This window comes from Falco cherrug, chromosome Z, assembly GCF_023634085.1.
Source record: "Falco cherrug isolate bFalChe1 chromosome Z, bFalChe1.pri, whole genome shotgun sequence".
In the NCBI taxonomy this organism is placed as follows: Eukaryota; Metazoa; Chordata; class Aves; order Falconiformes; family Falconidae; genus Falco; species Falco cherrug.
In genome coordinates, this window is record NC_073720.1 from 37,730,627 (window position 1) to 37,744,932 (window position 14,306).

Genomic DNA, 14,306 nt, shown 5'->3' on the forward strand with positions numbered 1-14,306 from the left:
CTCCTATACCAAAGAAAGCAAACAGATGAGCTTCACATCAACATTTAGTTTTGTGTGTCACCTGCACTGCAGAGTTGTTCTGAAAGTGTATTTCTGGATGCTTGTAGAGCTACTAAGGAGCACGTAGGTATTAGGGCATAGCAGCTTAATCAGGAATCACTGTATTTCAACAGATGCTTCTCTCTAGATTTCCAGAGATAACCAAGACATTTGAGTGCACTGAGGATTTTGTTTGAAATTATGAAAATAAATAAATGTATACTTTTTAATACTGTTTGTTGACTGGGATTAAAGGCACGGTATCTACATACTGAATATCAAAAAGAAAAAAACCCCACAGAATTACCCACTAAGTAAGAACTGTCCATGAAATTGACTCAAGTATCTTACGTTGCGGTGGGGAAAATCACACTGAAGAACGGATCATGATGCTTATTTTAGCTTTCTTATTACCCAACCAAACGATGAACTACGTTCTAATATAGGCAGTACTTAGTAATTTCAAAGGTGAGTAGTGGGACTGGAGTACAGATGAACCCACATCTAAAAACATACAGCTGGAACAGAAACTTTTAATGCTAACAATTTATTTCCAGCTGAACGTAAAAAAGGCTTGGTGAAAGTAATACCTTTATAAAGCTTTTTATGTTGATTTAAATATTTTTATACAGATATATATTTCTGTATGTGTTATACATTTCAATGTTTCAATATCTCTACTCTGTATATCAATTAGTATATTGGTATCTTCAGTATCTTTATCAATGATCTAGATGAAAGGACTGATGGTACCCTCAGGAGGTTTGTAGAGAACACCAAGTTGGGTGGGAGTGTTGACCTGCTTGAGGGCAGACTTGGCCATGCTTGACTTGGCTATGTCAGGTTTACAGTTGGACTCAATGATCTTAAGGGTCTTTTCCAACAGAAATTATTCTATTCTATGACTCAAATGTACGGTGAGCAGCACAAGTTTCCTCATCTGAGAGGCAACTATTCCTTTGCTTTAATAAGAAAATTCTATCTTTTAAAGAGAGCATTAGAAAACCATCTTTTCTACTGTATGAGCAAAAATTAATTTCTCTATGACCTTTCAAGATTTTTTATTCTAAACAGCAGAATTTAGGATAAAGATCAGGAATGGGGAGATAGAAGTCAATACTGTAAAAGACAAATCTCTTGCAGGAAGTCCATAGTTCTGCGTCAGTTTTCTTTTACATCACAACAAATTTTAAATCGATGTTCAGAACACTGGGAAGCAACATCAACAGTGATGTCTCCCAGTTACTTGAACAGCAGGACACGAGACCCTGAACTGAACAGTGTACTGCTGTAAGCATATTCATGAAAGTCAGACACTCTAGAAGATTAATACTGTTTGAAAGAAAAACAAGATACACCAGGTTTGTCTAGAATATATCCTTTATTATTTTCAGTCTGTGTAAATTTTAATAGATGATTGAATTTCTACATTATTTTCTCTGTTTAAGCACATCCTTGTCTTTTCCAACCACCTGGTCAATTACACCTTTATTATGTACAGTCAGTATTTATGAAATATTGCATATGCATCTATTAACTTAGAAAAATAACATGCAAGGGAAATTTTTACCAGGAAACTGATTAAAAAAAAAAAGATAGGTAAAACAGTTAATCCCCTTTTAGTGTGTTATGGCTTTGCACCAAGTATCACATTTCAAAACAAACAGTTTAAGATGCTTCTTATTAAAGGCACTTACTGTTCTTCAAATACACTTTCAGATTTAGTTCTATTGCATTAAGAAGTGTATCTCTGGGATCATACTTCCATAACACAGCAGAACAGTCCAAAAAGGCAACGTTAATAAAAAGGGAAAAAGGGTTTTTATGTTAAAATATGAAAATACCAAGAATTAACACAAACTTTCAGGATTTGGTCCTTATAAAATAGGCAACAGCATTCAGGCAATAGTGATTTCTTTTCTTAGATGCTGACAAAATAATATCCCCAAAAAATGAACTCTTCCAGTTCCAGAGTATAGATATGTGTAGATTGAGTAGCGTACCCTCTAACACCACCCCCGATAAAAATATAGCTTCTCAAGACTAACTACTGCTCCACTTTGGCTGTGAAGGAAAAAAACCCCAAAAGAGCATTATATATGCACATACTAGCAAGCCTACAATTCTGTGTCTCTGTATCTGGATGGCTGTCCATAATACCCCTTCTTAGAGTGGTCTGATAGCTGCCGACGGTACTCCTCCTCCTCCTCTGCATCACTGCCATAACTGCCACGGTTCTCTAAGTAAGGTCTAATAGGAGGCTTCTGGGGTTCTGGAGGTCTAGAGCTAACACAGCAAGAAAAAGAGACAGACAGAATGTTTACTGCCACTCTGAAAAGCTGAAAAATAATAATACTTAATATTGGCTTTATGGTCATGTACAACCTAGAAAGGCACATGGAGCAAATGAATCCCCTTCTAGCCAATAAATAACTGCATGGCCATGGTAAGTCTATCTGGAGAGGGATTGTATTTCCATCAAGCTGGAGCATGATGTTCAGATTTAATCTACTCAACCTATGTGGAAGAATGCCAAATTTAAAATCATTAACAATGTATACATATGTGTAAATACCCACACATACGTTTCAGGAGCTTTATAGCACTTTACTCCCTGAGCAGAGAGATTTTCAGCTATTGCTGCTACCCCACCTGACATTTCCCTCAATTATTTTTTCACCAGATTCTTTTTATGTCTGCTGCTTCTTTTGCATCCTCAGTTTCGTGACTCAGAGTCTGAAGACGTCTTGTGTGACATTAAACTGATAGCCTTCTCTCCTCACACAAGGCTCCCAACTAGGGCTCTTATCCTAGTGGGCAGAAGTGGGCAGAAATAACCCACAGGTTTGCATTTTATAGACATTATGTAATGTGGTGCTACTCATTCAACGTGAGACTGAACAGATACATAGACATAAAATCTGCCAGGGAAGGGCATTTCCTCAGTTTCAAAAGCCATGATTTTTGCAATCCACGCTGTATAAAATCAAGATGTTATCCTCCTTCCATATTGCCCCAGTGCTTAAATACTTCCTTCTAGGCCAATCATAAATATTCCTGTAAAAAGGTAACAGCACTGATTTCTGTATGTAAGCAAAAACTGTGCATATGTGGTTAATGATCACTTCTCACTACTTCTAAAAAGCTTCCAAGGCTATATAAAAAGTATGCTTTTCTGAACCCACCAGGAAAACCTGAAAATAATAAATTAATTCAATTGATGTTTTCCATTATGTTATAAATCTATTATTTCCATTATAAAATAAATCATTTTTTTTCCATTTTTGCATTTTAGGTTATATACTATAACATCGAAGGATTTGATTCACTAGAAACAAAAAGTCCCATTTCTATTGGATATTACTAAGAGGCAAGAAAAACAAGTCCTGCAGAGTAGGAAACAAAATCCATCAGTGTCTTAGCTCTTGCATAAGTGACTGCTCAAGTCATAGAAATATGCAATGTGTAGGGAAAGATGACGAAATGGTCAACCAGTCCAGAACTCACTGAATTTTAATGAAAGACTACTGCTTTCATGAGACTTGATGGGTGACCTCAGGCAAGTTTCATCCTCAGTTTCCCTACTCACACAGTACATCTGTAACTGAATGAGCATTTAAGTAATTAAAACAGCAATTATATATTAGGACAGACTAACAGTAACCAAGGGTCTAACACAAGAAGAATGGACATCAGAGAACATGAATGCAGAAAAGCTGCTGAGTAATACTGATAGGGGTAAAAAACTGGCTCTGCAAATATTTCAGCAACAGAATACAGTTTCTTTCTAGACAAGTCAAATACTATAAATGAACTAAAAGAAAAAAACATCCTGAAAAAAAAGAAGAGTCCACTGAAATTTTGCCCCACCTTTACAGTAATCTTTGAGGTGCAACCACCAAGGCAGGATTATTTGTATGAATAAAAACTGGCAAGATTTCCTCCTGCTGGTGAAGTAAACAATCAAGACAGAATGCTTTAAACTGGATACACCTTACCTCATAGGCTGGGGCCAGTTCTGTTCTGATTTCTGTGTTTTGACAGGGACAGCATAAATATCCGGGTGCTTCTGGGCAATTTCAAGCTTTAAGAGAAAGTAGGAGAAAATAACTGTTCAAGTGTAGCTGTTAAGGATCCTAGACTGTAGATCTAGCAGGTCACAGCTACAACTGAAAGAACAAATTAATCTTATTCATATTCCTACAATTATATAATCTTTTGCTAGAGTAATAATTCAATGCACATGTGACAACAATGGCATTGCCAAAAGCAACAGGATTATTATAAGTCAACTTTCTATAGTTATAGTAGGAAGCCTTAAAATATGTCCTCTTTCTACATCCAAATCAACACAATGATATATCTCGTGTGGTTTCCCAGACTTCTCCCTCCAGAAGCAATACAATGCAAGGGCATGATTTTCATTTTCAGAATGCAGGCTGTTCTATATGCTGGAAAGCACAGCAGGGGGAGAACATATCTCTTCATACCCTGGCATTCTGGGCCTCTTGTAGTTCCTGCATTCTTTGCAACCTTGCCTTATGATCCATCTCTTCAAATATTTTTACTTTCCTCAATACAGATTTTGGAGTATTTTCTTGTTCGTTTTCTTCCTCTTCTAACTTTGACTCCTCCTCCTCCGCAGGTGGGATTGCTGGCTGAGAGTTTCTCAGGATGGGACGCCCAAAGGCAGGTTTCACCGAAACAGGTGGTGGTGCTGCTTTAGCTGATACAGTTGAAGTCTCACTGCCAACAGCAGTGTTACTTGATTTGGAGTCATAATTCTTGGGAAAGTCATACAGATCCTCCTTGTTTTGTAACTTTCCCTGCAAGTATAAAATACGCAAACAAATATTACATCAGAAACCTCATAATTTTCATTTCAAATGAGGCTTTAAAATGAAATTAATCATTCCAGCTATGTATTTAACACAGGTCAATCTTCATCTGGAGCAAGTTTGAAAGGTATTTGAACTGCTGCAACATGTTGGCCATATGCTCATGCACTACACATCAACCTATAAAAGACTAACACATTTAGACTTGTTTGTCCCATTTTTTAAGGATCACCAGCTTGTGATAGGGGACAGTGCAGAGAAAACTGACCTCTCAAATGATCTGTTAACACTACCTAATGTAGAATTATCACTACCAGTTTAGAAGTCCACAGGACCTAAGTCTGTTTTCTATTCCATCTTTATTTTCCTTACACATGTCCTACTCTGCCCAGTCTCCACTGTCAAGGCATACTTGAATATACTTTGAATTCATGCACTATGTGAGGGCACCCATCCTCATAAAGAAAGGACATTGGGGTCATGGGAAATCAAGAACTGCTAAAATAGAACTTGGTGCCCAAATATCGTTATTTTTTTCCCTGCATCATTTCTGGGCAAGGTTTGAATAAACAGTTAATACAAATTTCTAGTGATAGAGACTGATTTCAGAGGTGGTACAGTCTGGTTTTGTACTTCATAATAATAGCCATCAGATATGCTTTTCCTGGTGATTAGCCTACCTTTATTCTTGCTAAGCTAAAAAAGCGCCTTTCAATTTGTTAGCAGACACAAAAAAGGAGTCTACTTTCTTATTCCATATAGATAGCACACATATGTGAAGAGAACTGTTATCCTTGAAGTTTTCTCTCTGCTTGATCCTGCAACATCTTCAGTCCTTCCTTCTCTCCACACTTGCAATGTTTTCTAGTCTCTGATCATTCCTATCACTCTTCCTAATGTGCCACCTTGGAGAGTTCTCCAGAAAGAGAAACTTTTATTCAAATTTGTTTCTACAAGTTTACCTTAGGTGGTTCAGGCTTGAATGCTGGAGGTGGACTTGGTTCTCTAAGGATCTCCTTGCTACCAGCTTTTCTCAACTGAGCCCGTGGTTCTGGGCTAAATTTTTTTAAACTCTGTGAAAGAAAATGAGAGTAAATGACTGCAGCATCCAGTAATTCAGTCTCTTTTTCTCTATGTCAAGTTTACTGTTCTGGGAACAGTAACCAGGAGTCAAATGACTGTCAGCAACCTGACCACAATCACTGCAGATGTAATTGCAAAGTTCAAAGTGACAAGATATCATCAGGAAACCTATAAAGATAGGCAGAAAAGCAGAGCTATTACTATTTTTGCTTTATGCAATGTAGCTCTGAAACACTATCAGAGGTAAGATAACCCTGCAGTTTAAAAAAAGATATCATTTTAAAGCCATACATGCAGGGCTTTCAGAAAGTCCAAAGCACAGTCTTGATGAAAATCCAATACCCTCACCTCCTCATGATGCACAGGTTCAGAGGACCGGCTAACAGATGAAATCCTTGATTCATCCAAGGGCTCATCAAGTTCATTGTCAGTGTATGTACCTCCTTCTCCATCTGTGTCCTCTAGGTCACTGATCAGCCGACTGTCACAACTCAAATAATCAGCACCCATTGCAGTAAGGTAAGACATACGATCATCTGCATCATCTTCCATGCCATCCATCTAGAAAAAAGTCAGTAAGAATTAAGGAACAAAGATGAAATATGTAAGAGTTACAGTCTAGTTAGGTCTCTCTCAACATCATGACAAAGAGCTCCTAAGAATGACTTTGCAGAACTGAAAGAAACTCTAATGCAGATTCATAGGAAAGTCCTTTAAAAGTTTATCCCTTCTTACCACTCTCCCCTAGCCACAGCATTTGTGATGAAAGCTCCAAAGTATAACAAAAAGAACAATAATAAGTAATTTTTTGTTACCAAGAAAGACATAAACTACTACTTGTCTAATCTATCCAGTATTGGCAATCAACATTTTGAACAATTTTTACTGGCAAGAGATATCTTGAAGCATCTGTATAACTTAATACTATGGCCTGACTACTTACCTTCCCTTCTGATACCCATACTGCTTCTCCTTGCTGTTGCTGAATTGTATCTTTCAGACTACCATACCAGCTATCATTGGCTGAATTCAAATTGATGGTGGCTGTAAAAATTGAAGGAAAAAGTATATATATATATAGTAAATGCAATGTGATCCTTTATCCAGCCTTTGCTGTTTAACACTTTTTGGTTTAGTTACGTGAGCATGTTAAACACCCATTTATTTCATTTGGATCATTGACAGAAGCATGGTATTTTTATCTTATTGTTTGTCCAGCCCTCAAGCTTATTAAAACACTTGTCTTTCAATGAAAGCATGACAATTTAAAATTTCTTCTGTATTAGATTTGGCAGCACAAGGAACTTTGAAAAAAGTCAAGGAAGGGATTGCTCATGACCATACTTTCACACCCTTTTAGTTCCTACCTGCATAAGTTAATAAGCAGAGCAGTAAGTAGATGTCTCAAGACTCACACAGTCACACCCACTACTGTCTTGATAAGAAGGTTAGACACACATTCTTCCTTACCTGTAAAGAGGTGGGAACAAGTTTTCTTCAGTTTGTTTGCTTGCTCATAAAGTTTTCTTGAGCTCTTGTTAGATGTGGAGCATAGTCTTTGCCTCATGGTTTTCACACCCTGCTTACTGTCTGGGTTAAAGAAGACCACAATTGGAAACCACTGGGTATAGTTTAGCAGGTCCACTGCTTTAGGAGTCACATCCAATAGAGCATGTTTATCCTGTTAATAAGAAAGCTCAATCAGTGTGCTGATTGTGGGGAATAAAAGGAGGTGGTTGGAACATGACATCCTAGGAAAACCAGGATGCTTTTGTCTAAATAAGACCACAACATTTTGGATTTTTTCCCAACTATACCACATTCAGAAGCCAGAGCAGGCAGCCTCTTCTTTTCAACTCTATTTTTCTGAAGAGCTCTTGCCTCAATAACCACATTCTTATGTTAACTGTCATATTAAGTAAAGTGCGCTTATTCTACCTTTTTTTTTTTTTTAAACAGGTAGTGAAAAGTTAACTAGCTTTTCTCTCTACCTGCTCTTACCACAGCTTCCGCTACCACAACTATTCTAGGCACTATCTGTAAGCTTTTATCTACACTTACTAGCTGAGGCAAATCTCACTTCTTTCATTTAATACGTTCCTTCTTAGCAAAGGTGAACGGGATTTTCAAATGTGTGCTTCAGTGGAGCCCATGCTCTGAACAGACTTCTGTGTGACATTCTAACCCCTCTGGACCCAATTTTATGGGGCTCAGGGCAGTAAGCTGTAGAATACATTCTTCTTGCCTAAGTTTTTTAGGCTTCTTGATTACTACCTATTTACTTGATCTCGAAACAGTATTATAAAAAAGGTCAATGCAGTCTCAGTAGATGAGACTGAATCCACTTAAGCTATCATAGTCACTTCCTGTTCATTTCAGTAGTAGTAATTCCGAAGCAACCTAAAATGTTATGTTTCTGACAATAGTAAAAGCAAGTAGAGGAATGCATGATAGCAGAGCCTCCATGGCAAATTCAGAAAGCATACAGTAAAACACAGCTACCCTTCTGTTCAAATTTAGAATGAACTAAGGAAGGAGAATTTAATTGCTAATATCAGGTTCATCTTCCCACTCGGAGGACAGCTATCAAAATCATAAAAATTGAACAATTTCAAAACAGCCCTATCATTAAGCCAAGCCTGCTTATTGCAGAAATAGTTGCAGTGAAGATTTGAAGACTCACAAAGTTTTAGGAACAAACCAACCAAACAACATGCCTTTGAGAATAAGCAATTTTCACAGAGAAATACTCTACCTGCTCAATGATTTGCCTCACAGTGTTCAAGCGCACTACCCCAGTTGACTTCTCTGAACCTGCATCTCTGGGTTCTGTCTCTGCAAAGACAACATTTTAGCTTATCTTGAGTGGCTGGGCAGCTGTGATTATTAAGCTATCCATTCTCTCAGTTAAAGATGACAAGGAAGCTAGGAGAACAACTTACTTGCTGTCTGGTACAGGTGAGGCAAATCATTTGACAGCTTCTCCATAGCAACATCTGCAATAGGGCCAAATATCACCACAGGTCTCTTAAAACCAGCTGAAAGAAAAATATTTGGTGAAAAGGTAAGCCTGGTAAGAGTGGTTTTAAATATAAGTGTTAAATGGCACAGACAAGATCCTCAATTACTATGCATTATTACTATGCAATTACTATGTATTTTAAAAATATTTCTTAAAAGTTATTTCTCAAAAGTTTGTGCAACAGCGTAACTCACACAGAAGGCTATTTTTATCAGCTGAAAAAGCCAAAGAGATTGTTTTAACTTAACAGCTTCCCTATTCCTTCTAATGAAGATGTACTGAAAGGTTTCTACATTCTGAAAACATACAGCAGATCTTCAGTAATCTTTCCATCCAGCAAAATAGCATGAACATTAACCCAATGGGTTCTGTGTGAATAGAGACACAAATGCTAAACCAACCACCAGGCAGTTTGCAGAAGCAAAGAAATGCAAAATTCTGTTATGCTTATGTCAAAACAAGTGCAAACACAGTCCTCATAAGTTAATGGGAGAATGTCATTCTATTGCTCAGCCTTCATCCAGACACGTGGGAGCTCCTTAATACGTTTTACTATTTGTTTAGTTCCACAATACTGTCATGTGTGAACACCCAGAAAATTATCTTGACTTACTCAAAATCACTAGTAATATAGTTAGTTTAGAGTCATGGAGATGGACCATATTAAGCTTGACTACATTTGGACAATCTGTTGAAAATACCTGGGTTGTATTTGCTCTCAAGGTAATGTTAAAAGTGGTATTCATAAGTAAGCTAAAGATTATGATTGATCTTAGGCATATAGATTTTACTTTCAAAACTAGTCCAGGGGAAGTTAAGGAAACAGGAAAACCCTGCTTGCTTCTTCCTTTTTTCATTTTAAGCCTTGAAACTAGCACGTGCAATTTGGAGGCAAAGGAGAAGAGTAGCAGTTTAAAAACATGAAAAGCTTTTTTCTTAGAGTAGTTAATAGCATCCAGAAATTTGCATTCTGAGAAAAAGTCATCCTTTCCTGTTGCTCAAATATAACATTGAACACAAGTTGTTTGAAATCACTTACTTAGCTGACAAAATATTTGGATGCTCACCCAGCCAGCAATAAATGGGCAACTGGCTCACAGCAGTCTTACTTACCTTCACGCAACTGAACACGCTCATAAGCTGGGAATTTTGTGCTCACAGATGCAAGAGCTGTCAGATCTTCACGACTCTTCCTCAGATTTTTCTTCGCTCCAGATCGCTGGCCACGTGTTCTCCAGAAATCTGCCCTATCACTTGAGCCATCCTTTTGGCCATTTTGAACACTGGCCATCTGCTCAGCTCTGACAGAGAAAGCACAGAGTTCATTTGTACAGAACTATCCTCTGTATAGAACAGAGGATAAAGACGCTTTCGCTGAAGAACAACAATGGATTTTGAATTTGCAGCAGGTAATGTGCTAGACAGACAGCCATGAGTAGAGGAAAGAATAAAGAAGTCCAAGATCTTTTGTCTTGAAGTAAACACGGTGTCAGAATGATGTTCTGACTTGCCACAGCTACAAGATGGCTGGCCAGAATGAGTCCTCAGTTCTTAAACTGGTAACTCACATAGGCATAAATAAAAGAATGCAACTGCCAAAAAAAGAAATGCAACTGCAAAGAGGTGGTGAGACACTGCAACTCAGAACTGAAGGCCTAAGAAATTACTATCACTATTCTTCATTACGTCTTACAAGTTAAGTCACTATGGCATAGAAAAAAAGGCTGTTTTGGTTAGATCAATTAACAGAGGGGACAGAATGTGCTAACCAGAGAAGAGGCACAGGAATCACATAAGCAGCACATTTCAGGAACTTCTGTACAATGCAGTTGTGACCTTCTTTATCTTAAAATCACAACCACTCTAATGAATGTAAAAGCTACAGTTTAAAAATCATACCTTTACTCACTGTGCATATTTGAACACTTATTATCACCTCACAGGAATTTTGACTAGGAAAGCATATTTAAGCAAAAAATATTGCTGTGGTTCACTCAGTATTTCATGCAAAAATAAGGACTACAACTACCAAGAAATATTAGCCATGGCATAAGTTCTTGAAACATTGTCCATAAGGATATACCAAAGAAATTCAAGCACCAAAATTTGTTTAAAAGATAATCATCAGAGTACTCTTGCACTCAGTCATGAGGTTCCTACGGTGTAGGGGGTTTTTTTGTTGTTTTTTTGATTTGATTTGGTTGGGGGCAGCAGGGGGAAGAAGTGGGAGAAAGGCAAAAAAAGCAAAAATAGGACCCTCCATCCATTTTCTAGAAAAGGAACAGAAGCAGCTAGTGGTCAAACTTGATTGATTGCCGAGACAGAAGCTCTAGGTCTGTGTTGCAAATACCGGACCAAATATGTAGGTAACACCATCCTCTCTGATACTCTCCTCACATAACACCACAGTTCTAAAATCTACAGTTTTACAAGCACCAATTGCTGTGAAAGTAAAACCAAAACAATTTATTTATTCTTGTAAGGGCGGAGGAGGGAGGAAAAAGAAGAAAGGTATGACATAGGAAGCAACAATCATTTGGGGAAAAAAAAATATTTTCAACAACGGGTAGGAAGACAAGATGCCACCTTACCTGCTCTTATTTGGAATTAGGCCCTTTTCCAGTTCATTTCCAATTCTCACAGCCAGCCAGTTTCCCAGTTTGCCATCATACAGTGTATCAACTACTCTGAAGATCTCCCCCCTGGTGAATGCTAAGCTCTGTGGTGACTCTTTTTCACACTCAAAGTGGCTCCTGATGAAGAATGAATCTCCTCTGCCACAGGCCATGATGTCTCTGTAGACTAAAAGAGAAACTCCCCTTTAGTTTATATTTTTTTACACTTGAAAGAAAGATTAAGCTGTCATTCTGCAGAACAGTTTTGAAATTCTTCCCCTTCGCTCACAAACATACAAAAAGCTAGCCTTCACATCCACTGTCCTACACACACAGCATCAAGAGTGTTTTATACCTGTACATGTACAGACCTTACAGCTCTGAGGGAAGGAGGTACTTGTGCCTTCCCAAAGCGAAAGGCAGCTATGGTACTTCAATATTATAGCAGGCAGTCTCCAACAGGAAAGCAAGAGGCTTTGCTTTCTGCTTAATTGTACATCAATAAAACTGTCCATTTGCTGCTATCTGACTGAATCCCTTATGACTGCCCAGACACAGCAGAGGAGAAATACTAACAGCAGATCTTGGCCAGCTGCTACAGACAGAAAAGCAGAAGGAACAAGCAGTACATTGCAACTCTTTAGCATTAAGAAGATATGTTATTTGCTAATAAAGAAAGAGATGAAGTGCTCTGAAAAACACATCACACGTGCACATCTATACGATCCTTGAGGTATGGAATACATCTATCTTCTAAACGACTAAATAGAAGGGTAACTAAATGCTATCAAGAACAAGCATAAGAGAGATTATTTGTGGTTTCACTGACAAAACAGCTTAAAACCTTCATGGACATATACACATTTTGTTCAAAGCCTACCTTCATATTTGTTTTGAGCCAAAATTGTCACTGTTTCACCTTTGGGAATTTCTAAGAGATACAAAACAGCATCTTCCCGAACAATGCCTCTGAAGTCTTGACTGTTTACCTGTGTACCAGTAAAAAACAAAACCAAAAACAATCAACACCTGCAAAATCAACAATAAAAGCAATAACCAAAGATTTTTGCTTCATTTAAAAAAAACTTTAAATATTCTCTTCCCTTATTGTACTGAGGTTTTTTTAAAGTCAATATGGATGATTGTGGCCCTAAGAAATATTTTCTTCCAGCCATTAACTGTAACCTTTCTGAAATCCAAGGTCCTCTATGTGTACTGGTATATTGCTCTTCTACTTTAACAGACTCCAAAAGGCCTTGAAAAATCAAGCCTATCACAAGAGAAAAGAGGCAAAAGAGAAAATTGCATAAGCCTCCTGTTTGAATTTTCAGAAAAAAAGAAGAATGTAAGAGGACAAAATGGCGTAGATATAATTCTGAAACTGGAAAAATAAATCAGTATTAACCAAGGAAATTGGAGAAAGATGAAAGAAGAAAAATATGTCAGCCTTAATGTTTTCCTCCTCCAAGACTAGAAAGAAGCATTGTACAGAAAATTAATTCTCCCATCTTCCGGTATTTTTCTTGATTAATATTTCCCCTACCTACCCCTTCCACAGAATCTTAAACAAACTAAAGCTTGATATATAATCCTCCTTCAAAAACCCATTTCAGTAAAATCCCTCCGCCACACATCAACACTTTGAAAGCAATAACTTGATTTCCTAAGATCATAATTTCTTCCATATTTCCACTAAGAAGCAAACCAAAAGATATAAAAGTGATTTGCATTTCAGGAACACATACCTTAAGAATCTGATCTCCTTCCTGCAGTCCCTCCTGATCAGCTGAGGTGCCTTCTTGAATTCCGGCAATAAATATCCCTACATCATTTCCGCCAGCCAGTCGTAGACCCACACTGTCCCCCTTCTTGAATCTCACCATTTTCGTATTAGGACTACAAGGTTTACAGGCAGAAAAAGGCAGACCAGATGTTAGGCATTATGACAACAACAGGTTGTGAAGAGAAAAAAATCGCAACCCCTTCAACAAAATCACGTTTATAATATTCTTAGCCCCTTTCTTTCCTATATAGGATATATTTACCCAAATAACTCTTCAGTGAGGGAAGGAAGTAGAGAATTTGCATTTTTCAGAGTGGAAACTGAACTAGGAAGAGTGGTTAAGTGGTATACAGAGTCTTGGCAGAGCAGGAAAACAACACCCTGTTCTTGAAGTCCCCAGATAGTTCCCTACCTATCGGAACCCCTCTCAGATGAGCAGCTGAGGGTTTTTTTGACAACAGCCTGAGTTATAAATAATCATATTCATTGTTTTTCCTCCATATGCTTGAGAACTGTCACATGGATTAAATTTATACCTATTTTCTTTGCAGCTTAACATGTTTGTTAGACAGAACCCTTCAAATGTTCTTGTAATGAGAAATACTTCCAAGTACACTCCACTGGTATGTTAACAATCAGTCCTTTCACATTGCAGTGGGAGAGGCCACTGGACTAGGTTCAGCTTTTTTGCTATCACAAACACTGTATGCCTGAGTGACCTTCCAACACAGAGGACAGTACTTATCTGTCAGCCTTTCTCAGTAATACCCTAAGCCTGTATTATAAATTCCCCTTCACTAGAATAATCACTTGATTAATTTGCACATCAATGACAACATATGCAGGATCCAACCCAGAAAAGATCTGAGAAGGGAATCCATTTAAGAAAATACACCAAGCTACAGAATATCTTCAAAACCTTGTCA

The 14,306-nt window shown here is 37.7% G+C and overlaps 1 protein-coding gene across 7 annotated transcripts in view; it reads right to left on the bottom strand.

Moving 5' to 3' along the window:
* Positions 1-1,401: 1,401 nt before the first annotated feature.
* TJP2 (tight junction protein 2) overlaps positions 1,402-14,306 on the bottom strand; it is a 66,244-nt gene continuing 53,339 nt past the window's right edge. For all 7 annotated transcript variants that reach the window (XM_027811963.2, XM_055699894.1, XM_055699895.1 and 4 more), the window contains 13 exons: positions 13,343-13,493; positions 12,478-12,586; positions 11,574-11,784; positions 10,096-10,283; positions 8,903-8,998; positions 8,716-8,795; positions 7,431-7,641; positions 6,904-7,004; positions 6,309-6,521; positions 5,840-5,950; positions 4,530-4,865; positions 4,038-4,123; positions 1,402-2,325 (listed from right to left, as the gene is read on the bottom strand). In XM_027811963.2, coding sequence (XP_027667764.2) covers positions 2,157-2,325; positions 4,038-4,123; positions 4,530-4,865; positions 5,840-5,950; positions 6,309-6,521; positions 6,904-7,004; positions 7,431-7,641; positions 8,716-8,795; positions 8,903-8,998; positions 10,096-10,283; positions 11,574-11,784; positions 12,478-12,586; positions 13,343-13,493 — 2,062 coding nt within the window. In that variant the 3' untranslated portion in view covers positions 1,402-2,156. The remainder of the gene's footprint in view (positions 2,326-4,037; positions 4,124-4,529; positions 4,866-5,839; positions 5,951-6,308; positions 6,522-6,903; positions 7,005-7,430; positions 7,642-8,715; positions 8,796-8,902; positions 8,999-10,095; positions 10,284-11,573; positions 11,785-12,477; positions 12,587-13,342; positions 13,494-14,306) is intronic.